Source organism: Oncorhynchus clarkii, chromosome 26, assembly GCF_045791955.1.
Source record: "Oncorhynchus clarkii lewisi isolate Uvic-CL-2024 chromosome 26, UVic_Ocla_1.0, whole genome shotgun sequence".
NCBI lineage: Eukaryota > Metazoa > Chordata > Actinopteri > Salmoniformes > Salmonidae > Oncorhynchus > Oncorhynchus clarkii.
Genome location: NC_092172.1, coordinates 19,304,028 through 19,316,720, shown reverse-complemented (window position 1 = coordinate 19,316,720; position 12,693 = coordinate 19,304,028). Strand labels below are relative to the sequence as shown.

General features: G+C 43.4%; 1 protein-coding gene across 1 annotated transcript; it reads right to left on the bottom strand.

Annotated features, from left to right (window-relative positions):
- Window positions 1–129: 129 nt before the first annotated feature.
- LOC139384866 (purine nucleoside phosphorylase-like) lies at window positions 130–6,764 on the bottom strand. Its single transcript, XM_071129763.1, has 6 exons — window positions 6,742–6,764; window positions 3,708–3,877; window positions 2,832–2,935; window positions 2,260–2,435; window positions 1,517–1,707; window positions 130–326 (listed from the first exon to the last, which is right to left on the bottom strand). The coding sequence occupies exons 1-6, from the start codon at window positions 6,762–6,764 to the stop codon at window positions 130–132; spliced, it is 861 nt and encodes a 286-aa protein (XP_070985864.1).
- Between the last annotated feature and the right edge of the window lie 5,929 nt (window positions 6,765–12,693).

The following is a 12,693-nucleotide window of genomic DNA, read 5'->3' as shown; positions in this document are numbered from 1 at the left end:
TCCATGTTTCTTGGCCAGGTTGCAGTTTTAAATTAGAACTCAACTATGTTCTCAACTAACCTACCTGGTTAAATAAAGGTGAAATAAATCAATAAGAAATTGAACATCACTATCAGATAGTGTGTGTATCTATATTCGGGCCAGGAGGTTGATGATGAGTTTCTGCAGGTCCTGTGTGCGTCGCTGGGTGATTTCCAGCACCTCCTCATGGTTAGCGCGGTCCTGGCTGCCATACTCTGACACCACGCGGTTGGTGATGAGAGACAGGCCAAACACACGCAGACCACAGTGACGAGCCACAATCACTTCTGGCACTGTACTCATACCTGAGTGAGAGGGCGCGAGAGACAGGGAGCAAGACAGAGTTAAAAGGGAGAGGTCAGAGGGAGACAGAGGGAGAGAAAGAAAGTGATATAGGAGGGTGTGGGTGTGTAAAGACAGGGGATAAAGAGGGGAAGGGAAGATAGGGGGAGGGGGAGACCTATAAAATTAGATATGTCAAAGGATAACATGTACAGCTTCCTCCCTGTCAACCTGTTACCCTCTAACTGACACCACTCGGGGTTCAGATCAATTGAACTGTGACCCCTGAAGCTGACCCCATTGGCATAGATATCACACTGGACACAGACGTCAATTCAACGTCTATTCCACGTTGGTTTCATTGAAATTACGTGGAAACAATGTTGATTGTGTGTACCCAGTGGGATGTCACCTGATGTTGTGTGTTAGAGAGAGAGGAGCACCTGACGTTTTCTGTTAACATCCGTTTGTTTGTTCCTAATACTGTTTCTAGCTGCATGCACCTCTTCATGTATGTGTGTGTCTGTGTTTTATTGATGGTGTCATTGGTTAGATAGTATTACAAAATCCAGTGACTGGTATTAGCACCTCACAACCCTGAGCTTCACACTCCACTCCCCATCACCCACAACTGGAGCCTTAGAGTCTAGGGGGCCCCATAAACCTGCCTTTCAAACTCTCCCTGACCTGTGTGAGATGTGCCCTGGTTGGTTGCTAGGGAGGTTAGTAGGTGGCCGGACATTTGCCCATCCTCTTGATGATACAGGTCACACAATACTTGCAGTCTCCCTTAAGCAGGTCTCTGCCCATCAACAACTGGACTCAATAATATCTCTAGATTTGTGGGATGGTGCGCATGCCCAAAATCCACTACCATTCCACAACCTCTCCCACTTTTCATCCCCATGTACATCCCCAATATGCATCCCTATATTCATCTTCCTCAGTGATTTTAAATAAAGTTCCTGTGTGTTCGTTCTTTGGCTGCTTTATTCCCCTCTACCCGGGGGGCGGTGTCAGTGAGTCACAAACCAGTAAAATATGTAGAGCCGGGTCGCTCTCTTTCAGAAGGAGTGCTCTTGGGGAGAGCCTTCTTCATTTCCTCAGTCAGAAGACAGTATACACATCAGATGCCTGATGTGCTCCCTGAAGATACAAGTTTCCGTTTAGCACAGATCTGAAAGCTGACCATAAATCAGTGTTTTGTACTCACCCACAGCGTCTGCCCCCAGGCTCAGCAGTATCTTGCTCTCTGCCACTGTCTCGAAAGCGGGGCCGCCCACATTGCAGTACACCCCCTGTTGGAGGAAAGAGGAACAGCCCTGCTCCTCCGCCACCTCTCGAGCCAAACGGCCCAGGTCTGCATCATACGCATCCGACATGCAGGGGAACCGCACACCAAACCTACACTCGCGCGCACACACACACACACACACACACACACACACACACACACACACACACACACACACACACACACACACACACACACACACACACACACACACACACACACACACACACACACACACACACACACACAGAGCAGTAGACTTAACACACACACTGAACCCTCTAAAACATATACCACAAAACCTCACATGCTAAAGTGTACTTTTTTATAGTCCACACATACCTTCAACAATCAAAGCACCTAATGATGGTAATAAGAGCTCATCACAGCGAAATGACTCATTATCGCCATAACTCCATTTAGGTTATCGACATCTCATTATCAGTGGCTTAGTGATGACTGCTTAGAGGCACTTGAATTGCTAGTTCAGACTCAAACATGACAAATCTCAAATTACACTCTATTCTCAATATAGTACAAAGTGCATAGGACAGATCCCCATAGAATAGGGTGTCATTTATGGTCATTTGGCCTCGGTGTTTGGGTGGCTCACTGATGATCAAAGGGACCTGTTTGACTGTCTCATAGTTTAGGTGTCTCACCTGTCATCGTTGTGTCCCCTCAGAGGGTTGATGCCGGCCAGGCCAGGCATATTGATGTGGTCTCTGATCAACATGATGTCACCAACATTGAACTTAGGGTTCAGTCCTCCTGCAGCGTTGGTCACTATCAACGTCTCCACCCCAAGCAGAGTAGACACACGCACCGGGTACGTCACCTGCACAACACACAGAATATACAGTACTTCAGCAGTCAGAGTGGACCTACACCATTACAATGTCTTGGAGTGACAGAGAGCATCATCACATTAATCAGCTGTCTTTACTTAGGACTCAGCAGCCCCACTGCTGTCCCAACTATAATGTCATCTGCCAGCCCTGTGGTCATAGTCTAGGAGCTTCATGTTGGACAGCGACACAGCAGAATCCAATACAGTACTATGTAACAAGCTCATGTAACTGATACTGTCTAAGCAGGACCTATGTTTACTGCATGTCTTTATTTTACAGCAATTTGTCTTCAAAATACTTTTTATGGGAAGCATAGCATACACAGCATGGTATGTACTGTATATGTGTTGCCTTGTGTTTCAGAGCGGAAGAGGCAGTCTAACCATGGCGATGCTGTAGCCCTCATAGTAAGGGAACCTGCCCTGCATACAAACACAGGCTTTCCCTTGCAGCTCCCCAAACACCAGATTCCCAGCATGGCCTGGCACTGATAGAAAGAGGGAGAGAAAAAGAGAGCGATACACAAATACGTGCACGGCACAGGAGGCTGCTGAGGGGAGGACGGCTAACAATAATGGCTGGAATGGAGTGAATGGAATGGTATCAACAACATGGAAACCATGTGTTTGATGTGTTTGATACCATTCCATAATTCCGTTCCAGCCATTACTAGGAGTCTGTCCTCCACAATTAAGGTGCCACCGGCAGCTTGTGGTGCACTGGCACATTCACACTAAAATACACCAACTTCCTTGCCAGATTTGGATCCGACGAGGTGTTGCACACACACACGCGCACGCATACACACACACACATACATACACACGTATGTTACCCTACATGGGATGGGATTAAGGCAGACAGATGAGGACAGGGGGTCAAGTTGCAGGTCAAAGCACTAACAGACCAGTCTACCTGGTGTGCAGTATGGTGGAGTTTGGTGTGTGTGTTTAGTAGGTGGGCCTCTCCCTGTGTGTCTCATCAGTGGCAGGGCCAGTTCCCCTAACCCCTGAGGGGTGATTAAGCCCTGTACCCCAGAGCTTACGTCTGAGTAGGAAAACAACCCAGCTACCCCCCACCCCCCCAACTACTCACCATGTTCCCTCATTAATGATGTCACCTGGGACCAATGTTGATGACATGGCGTTAGAACGTTATTATGCAATGTAGTCATGTGAGGTGAAGAAGATGTTAAGCTACAGACTCACAACACAGTGTCAGAGATAAGAAGTCCTCAAGGTTGTGTGTGTGTACTGTACCTGTGCTCTGAGGGAAGTGAGGGATGTCTTTATAAGGGAAGGCTACACTATTCTCCAGTAAGTCTGCCAGCCCTCCCAGTCCAGAACCACAGATGATGGCCACCTTGGGCATGTGCTGCGTACGCTCCAGCAGCCAATCAGCTGTCTCCTTGTACTGCTCATAGGTGTACCTGCGAAGTGGAGAGAGATAGTGAGAAAAAGAGAGAGCGAGAGGGAGAAGAAAGAAAGGGCCAACAATGAAGGGTTAGGGGCAAAGGGAAGGATTTGGGGGGTGTAAATGCAGTTTTGTCCCACTCCTGCAGTGGAGCATTTAGCTCAGGCCCTGGGCAGGGTAACTTGGCAGAATGGTGATGAATCACAGTCTGAGAGGCCTCCATAAGCAAATCCACTGGAGCACAGCAAGCAAGCCGTCCCTTACACACACATCAAAATGCGATACTCAACACACACGCGTGGGTGGTGATGTATGAGTGTGTGTGTGCATACACACACATGCACTTCCAACAAGTTGGCCCTGAAGCCTGATCGGAGGGTTAGAATGCGTAAATAAACCCCCATCCCTCTGGCCCAGTCAGCCAGCAGGGATAAACGCGCTTGTGATAGCATTGGTCATGGGGGGTGGAATGGCTTGAGAAATTCATCAAATTCAATCAATTCAATTCACTGGGTGAGTAGACATCTCTCACTCTGTCCTGAAGGCAAGGACAGAGAGAGAGAGAGAGAGAGACAGACAGACAGACAGACAGACAGACAGACAGACAGACAGACAGACAGACAGACAGACAGATGGTCTGTGGGGATGGAGTTCTCTGACATGAGAAGCCATTGAAGAGAGCAATCAGTGTGGTTAATGCTCTCCCTCTCTCTCGGTGTATAGAGCTCTTAAAGGCAGTAATGGGTCAGTGTGGTTAATGCTCTCCCTCTCTCTCAGTGTATAGAGCTCTTAAATGCTGTAATGGGTCTGTGTGGTTAATGCTCTCCCTCTCTCTTGGTGTATAGAGCTCTTAAAGGCAGTAATGAGTGAGAGGTTGCAAGAAAAGGTAGCTAGAGGAAGTGCTATAGGAAAGGGAACAATGTTAAGGCGAACTAAACAAGTTAAGGCAAACTAAACAAGCAAAAGAAGCAAGTAGTATATTCTAGTATAGTTCATCCTATAGAATGCAGTAATTGACATTCAGGCCTCAAAGACATTTGCCCATTGGGCAAGTCGGTAATATATTTTTGTTGCCCAAAGATTATGATGACTTGCCGAAAATGTAAAATAGCTATTTTCCACTACACACAGGGAATGCACACACACAAACACACATACACTCACACACATCACCACTCACATGTGTGTTGTTGAACCAGAAAGACCAGACTACTGGAATTCTTTGCATCTAGTTATCAGTAAAAAAAAAATCACCTGCCACATGGGGCTTCCACAGGCTCAACTTGCACGACTGCTCATGTCTGAGAAACCAGAAAAGTACTAAGAAACTAGAAAACAAACAATGAGCACAGAGTGCGCAACAGGGGAAACTAGATTGCCCAAGATCGCCCCATGCCTTCCTTCCTACACAGAGCTGTCGAAGGTCCTGACGGTCGCTCTGGCAAAGTCCCTGTCCCATGCGCTATGAATACAGAAGAAGGACCGACCACAGCACAGCAGCCTCGTTCAGAGCATTTGAATACCAAACAGGCCTAGCCTAATGTAGGCTACAACGAAAAGCCCTGATATACAGTATTTCCTCTCAGGAGCAGCCTAGAGAGGCATGTACTCTGAATTCTAACCTCTCCCTAGCCTAGTCCCTCCTGTAGCTGTGCAGGAAAACAACTCCAGTGACTGATGAGTTTTCAAGTTGGCATCTTGAAATTATGCAGCGGAATTCTGCATGTTTTAGCATTGTTTTTTGTAGGGTGAGCAGCCTCTGTAGTTTGTATGCTAAATAGACAGATACACTTTAATACGGTCCATATTCAACTATTTATAAGGTATTTACAAAAAGATTGCACACTATTAAGGATTATGGTTAGGTTAGGGTAGGTAAGGGTTCCAAGTAGAACTGTTTCGGCTTCCAGGTAGAACCCGTTCTACAGAGGGTTCGACATGGAACCCAAAATGGTTCTACCTGGAACCAAAAGGGTTTTACTTGGAACCGGCAAGGGACAGTGGTGGGAAAAGTACCCAATTGTCATACTTGAGTAAAAGTAAATATACCTTAATAGAAAATGAGCCAGTAAAATACTACTTGAGTGAAAGTCTACATGTATTTGGTTTTATATATACTTAAGTGTCAAAAGTTAATTTAATTAAAAAATATAAAAATAAAAATATAAAAAGTATAAATAATTTCACATTCCTTATATTAAGCAAACCCGATGGCATCATTTTCTTGTTGATTTTAATTTATGGATAGCCAGGGGTACACTCTAACACTCAAACACCATTCACAAACGAAGCATTTGTGTTTAGTGAGTCTGCCAGATCAGAAGCAGTAGGGATTATCAGGGTGTTCTCTTGATAAGTGTGTGTACTGGACCATTTTAAGTAGTACATTTAAGTATTTTTACTTAAGTACTTTACACAACTGCCTATTGGGTCCCCCGAAGAACACGTTTGAAACCCTTTTTCTAAGAGAATAGGTTTATAGCCTAATATTGTGCCTGCATAGCCTGCAGTGTTTTGGCTGCAGCGTGGTTTTATTGTGTTCAATATAGGTAAGCTCTCATCGAATTCAAACTGGCTATCTGTAGTCTATTTCCTTCCATCCACCTTGTATAATATGGGAAGGACGTTTTGGCTATGTTCCTGTCACTTTGACCGGGGCCGTTATGAGAAACGAGAGCTACTGCCGCCACATAATTCTTGCGCTTTCTCACTGAAATCTCAAATTCTCTACCAGGAATGATCGCCGTTGCTATGGCAATGATCTGGTTGTGCCCGAGATAATGGTTAATTCGAATAGACGAAACATGTTTATGAGGTGATAGATTAAGGTTTATTCCTTCTGACCCAGCCTAATATCATGTATTCGTTTATTTATCGTACCTGCTCTCGCTGGTGGATGACATGTCGGCGGCGGTTGAGGAAATTGTTAGATTTATTTCTCTCGCTGTCTTGATGCGAAGTGATACAGCTTTCCGCTTGAAAGATGGGGGTGGAATGATTTGCTCACGGGGTGGATTGACAATAGTGCAGCACGTGGACTGGTTTGAGGGCCATGGCCGGCTTAATGCAAGGGTTTACCGGGGCTGAAGCCCCTTGGCCCAGGCCTGTGGGGGCCCCAAGAGGCCACAAAAAATATAAATAAAATAAGTATATATATATATATATATATATATATATATATATATATATATATATATATATATATATGTATGTGTCGAACTGCTTTGCTTTATCTTGGCCAGGTCACAGTTGCAAATGACAACTTGTTCTCAACGAGCCTACCTGGTTAATAAATAAAGGTGAAATAAAAAATTAAATATATATATGGTTCATACACTGCTCTTAGAATGCAGGAAAGTACGACTTCACTCAAGAGGATACTACTTAATCAATATTAAAAACACCCTTTTCTCGTCATCGTGACATTAAAATACACGACAGTGTTCATGTCACGACTTCTGCCGAAGCCCTTGTTCTGGCGGCGTTTGGCGGTCTACGTCACCGGCTTTCTAGCCATCGCCGATCCACCTTTCATTTTTCCATTTGTCTTGTCTTGTTTTCCTACACACCTGGTTTCAATTCCCTCAGTATTAGACGTGTACATAACCCTCTGTTCCCCCCCATGTCTGTGTGTGGAATTGTTTGTTGTTTTGTGTATGTGCACACTAGGCTGGTTACGCTGGGTTATGCCAACCCATATTGTGTTTAGTGTTCTTAGTGCCGTGTGTTTTGTTCGCGGAAATAAAAGGCTCCTTTGGCTACCCAACTTCTGCTCTCCTACACCTGACTCCCTTACTGCCAGTTACGCATACCTAACAGTTCATCAGTGTGTTGGTATTACCTTTGTTAACTTGTATTTGACTATGCTGTTACTGGAAATGCATTATTTCATTGTAACTGGAGCTAGTACAAGCCGCTTTCAGCGGAGTTGTTCTCCTCCAATCTCTGCTAATTTTACAACTTGGAGATGAGTTTCTAGTTTTTTTTCTGCGGTTTGGACAATTCCTCATCAACCTGATCTATATGTTATTTGAATCTATGGAAGTCCAGCTTTCTATTCCTATCACCCCGATTCGCCAATCTTTTCAGGACATTTTTCTGTGGCAATTTAAAGAGAAGAAGTCGAAAATACACCACGGAATTTGAAGTTCCTGATCGTCGTGTGAGTTATTCTTCAATTGTAGATTGTTTACCTTGTATGCACATATATATTCACCCACAGTCATATTTAATATTCTGCAGATTTCAGATAGAAAATGTACTGTGCCCATTAAACTGCTGCCCTGAAACTCAGAGCTAACAGCTTAGCTAACAAATTAAATTCCAGAGGTGCAGCATTCGAGGATGCTGCCCAGTTTTCGCTTTTAGTGATTAGTGAAGCGTTTTTTACAGTGTTGCAGATGGCGAATATGTAGTAGTTATGTTATTTAGAAAACTTTGTCACGGCGGTCAAATATGAAGAAAGACAACTTTCAGGTGTCTCATCTATCAGGAGAGCGTCCCCTGTTCTGATTTCCCGCCCCTCGTTTCCGCCCCTCGATTTGGCTCACACCCTCAAATCACATACAGTCCTGTGTTGATCGCTGCATTGATTGACAGCGAATTGGATGCGTGTGTTTGAAGAGTAATGTCTTCTTGCACTGTTTTTTGACAATCAAATTTCTGAAATGTTTCCCATTCATTGACCCATTTTTTAAAATAAATGATGGGCTATTTCAGTTTTGCTCCTTCAGAAAGTATTCATACCCCTTGACTTGTTCCACATGTTGTTGTTACAGCCTGAATTTAAAAAAATGTCAACACACAGTAACCCATAATGACATTTATTGAAAATTAAAAACATAAATATCTCATTTACATAAGTATTCATACCCCTGAGTCAATACATGTTAGAATCACCTTTGACAGCGATTACAGCTGTGAGTCTTTCTGAGTAAGTCTCTAAGAGCTTTGTACACCTGGATTGTACAATATTTACACATTATTATTTTTATAATTCTTCAAGCTCTGTCAAATGGGTTGTTGGTCATTGCTAAACGGCCATTTTAAAGTTTTGCCATATATTTTCAAGATGAACTAAGCCGAAACTGTAACTAGGCCAGTCTCTCCAGTGCATATTTGGCCCCTGGGTTTTAGGTTATTGTCCTGCTGAAAGGTGAATTTGTCTCCCAGTGTCTGCTGGAAAGCAGACTAAACCAGGTTTTCCTCTAGGATTTTGCCTGTGGTTAGTTCTATTCCGTTTGTTTTTATCCGAATAAAACTCCCTAGTCCTTGCCGATTACAAGCATACCCATAACATGATGCAGCCACCAACATTCTTGAAAATATGAAGAATGTTACTCAGTGATGTATTCAGGACATAAAGTTAATTTCTTTGCCACATTTTTTTTCTGTACAGGCTTGCTTCTTTTCATACTTTCAATTAGGTTAGTATTGTGGAGTAACTACAATGTTGTTGATATCAAGGCTCAGGAGAAGACCCAGATGCAGACAGTTTCGAAGTAACAAAAGCTTATTACTAAACAGGAGGGCAGGCAAACAACAGGTCAAGGGCAGGCAGAGGTCAGTAATCCAGAGCAGAGTACAAAAGGTACAGGCTCAGGGCAGGCAGGGGTCAGTAATCCAGGGTGGTGTGACAAGGTACAGAACAGCAGGCAGGCTCAGGGTCAGGGCAGGCATTATGGTCCGCGCGTTTTCCAGAACTTCTTGGGGTTAGACCTACAGAGAGAGAACTGCTCCTTAAAGTAACTTACGGATCGCCTGAGTGCACTTACTTCTCATTTGCCTGAACGAGAGCCAGTCAGCATGAGTGTGCGTGTGCCGAGCCTTTCGCCAAATGCAATTCTTGAGGTGGAGTAACTTTGCAAGATCCCCGTCGAACCAAGGGCTGAACCTGTTTTTAATTCTCGTTTTCTTTATGGGGGTGTGTTTGCTAACAATACCACTGAAAATATAGAAAAGAAGAAGGTCCAAGTGTCTTTGACAGAGGGGATCAAGCTGATTCTATACCATTTTACAGAGGCCAGTTCATGAAGGAAGGCTTGCTCATTAAAGTTTTTTAGCAAGCGTCTATGACAAATCAGGATAGGTCGTTTCACTGAGCAGCCATTACGAACACAGGTCATTACAGAAAACACCAGACTGATACCTATCGGGATTATTTGTGAGGAGTAGCCTTTTCTGGGTGTTTGGAGTAATACCTTGTAGGATCGGTAATAATCTGAGAAAGATTTAGGGAGTCCCATTGCTTTAGGTCTTGGTCAGGTGGTTTAAGCATGTCCCAGTTTAGGTCACCTAGCAGGACGAATTCAGACTTAGTGTAAGGGGCCAGGAGAGAGCTCAGGGCAGGTAGGGTACAGGCCGGTGCTGATGGAGGACAATAGCACCCAGCAACAGTCAACAAAGAGCTATTTGAAAGTTTAATACTTAAAACCAGCAAATCAAATTGTTTGGGGACAGACTGAGCACTAAAGGTGATCCTTGGTAAAGATGCCACTCCCCCACCTTTGGAAGATCTGTCATGCCGAAAAAGGTTATAACCAGGAAGGTTAACATCAGTATGAAAAACACTCTTCCTTAACCACGTCTCAGTAATGACCAACACATCTGGATTGGAGCTGGGAACCCACACTTCCAATTGATCTATTTTATGTAATAAGCTTCTAGTGTTAACGTGCAGAAAACTCTGGCTTTTACGAGAGCAGAAATCAGTGCAACAGATATCAGAGCACAAGTCAAATTTGGGGCTAGCAACTGTAGATGGGCCAGGGGGTACATGCACATTTCCAGATATCGTCAACAGTAATACAATCAGGGCACGGCATAGTACAGGGAGAGCAGTATTGATTTATGACATCTGAATGTGCATCAGATGGCAACAAGATCATATTGAATTTCATCAGGTAACATGAATGCAAAGCTGGCGAGAGGTGGTTAAAATGGGATGGGAGGCAAAAAATCTGTGGGACTTTACAGATAATTGTGTGTGTGTGGGTTACAGAGACGAGGTAGTCATTCAGAAACCATGTTAAACAATTTTATTGCAAACAGACTGAGTCAATGCAATTTATTATGTGGCTTGTTTTTACTCCTGAACTTATTTAGGCTTGCCATAACAAAGGGGTTGAATACTTATTTCAGCTTTTCATTATTAAAAAAAAAATCACTTTGACATTATGGGGTACTGTGTGTAGGCCAGTGACACAAAATCTCTATTTAATCCATTAATCCATCCATAAATGCAGGCTGTAACACAATAAAATCTGTAAAAAGTCAAGGGGTGTGAAAAGTTTCTAAAGGCACTAAGACAATAAATACTTTTCACAAATTAATACAGTTGAAGTCGGAAGTTTACATACACCTTAGCCAAATACATTTAAACTCAGTTTTCACAATTCCTGACATTTAATCTGAGTAAAAATTCCCTGTCTTTGGTCAGTTAGGATCACCACTTTATTTTAAGAATGTGAAATGTCAGAATAATAGTAGAGATAATTATTTATTTCAGCTTTTATTTATTTCATCACATTCATAACGTTCCCATTCCCAGAAGTTTACATACACTCAATTAGTATTTGGTAGCACTGTCTTTAAACTGTTTAACTTGGGTCAAATGTTTCAGGTAGCTTTCCACAAGCTTCCCACAATAAGTTGGGTGAATTTTGGCCATTCCTCCTGACAGAGCTGGTGTCACTGACTCAGGTTTGTAGGCCTCCTTGCTCGCACACGCTTTTTCAGTTCTGCCCACAAATTTTCTACACGATTGAGGTCAGGGCTTTGTGATGGCCATTCCAATACCTTGACATTGTTGTCCTTAAGCCATTTTGCCACAACTTTGGAAGTATTGCTTGGGGTCATTGTCCATTTGGAAGACCCATTTGCAACCAAGCTTTAACTGATGTCTTGAGATGTTGCTTCAATAAATCCAGATAATTTTCTTCCCTCATGATGCCATCTATTTTGTGAAGTGCACCAGTCCCTCCTGCAGCAAAGCACCCCCACAACATGATGCTGCCACCCCAGTGCTTCACGTTGGGATGGTGTTCTTCGGCTTGCAAGCTTCCCCCTTTTTTCTCCAAACATAGCGATGGTCATTATTGCCAAACAGTTCTATTTTTGTTTCATCAGAACAGAGGACATTTCTCCAAAAAGTACGATCTATGTCCCCATGTGCAGTTGCAAACCTTTTTTATGGCGGTTTTTGAGCAGTGGTTTCTTCCATGCTGAGCGGCCTTTCAGGTTATGTCAATATAGGACTCGTTTTACTGAAGATATAGATACTTTTGTACCTGTTTCCTCCAGAATCTTCACATGGTCCTATGCTGTTGTTCTGGGATTGATTTGCACTTTTCGCACCAAAGTACATTCATCTCTAGGAGACAGAACGCGTCTTCTTCCTGAGCGGTATGACGGCTGCGTGGTCCCATGGTGTTTATACTTGCGTATTATTGTTTGTACAGATGTACGTGGTACCTTCAGGCATTTGGAAATTGCTCCCAAGGATGAACCAGACTTGTGGAGGTCTACAATTTTTTTCTGATGTCTTGGCTGATTTCTTTTGATTTTCCAAGGATGTTAAGCAAAGAGGCCCTGAGTTTGAAGGTAGGCCTTGAGATACATCCACCAGTACACCTCCAATTGACTCAAATTATGTCAATTAGCCTATCAGAAGCTTCTAAAGCCATGACATAATGTCCTGGAATTTTCCAAGCTGTTTAAAGGCACAGTCAACTTAGTGTATGTAAACTTCTGACCCACTGGAATTGTGATACAGTGAATTATAAGTGAAATAATCTGTCTGTAAACAATTGTTGGAAAAATTACTTGTGTCAT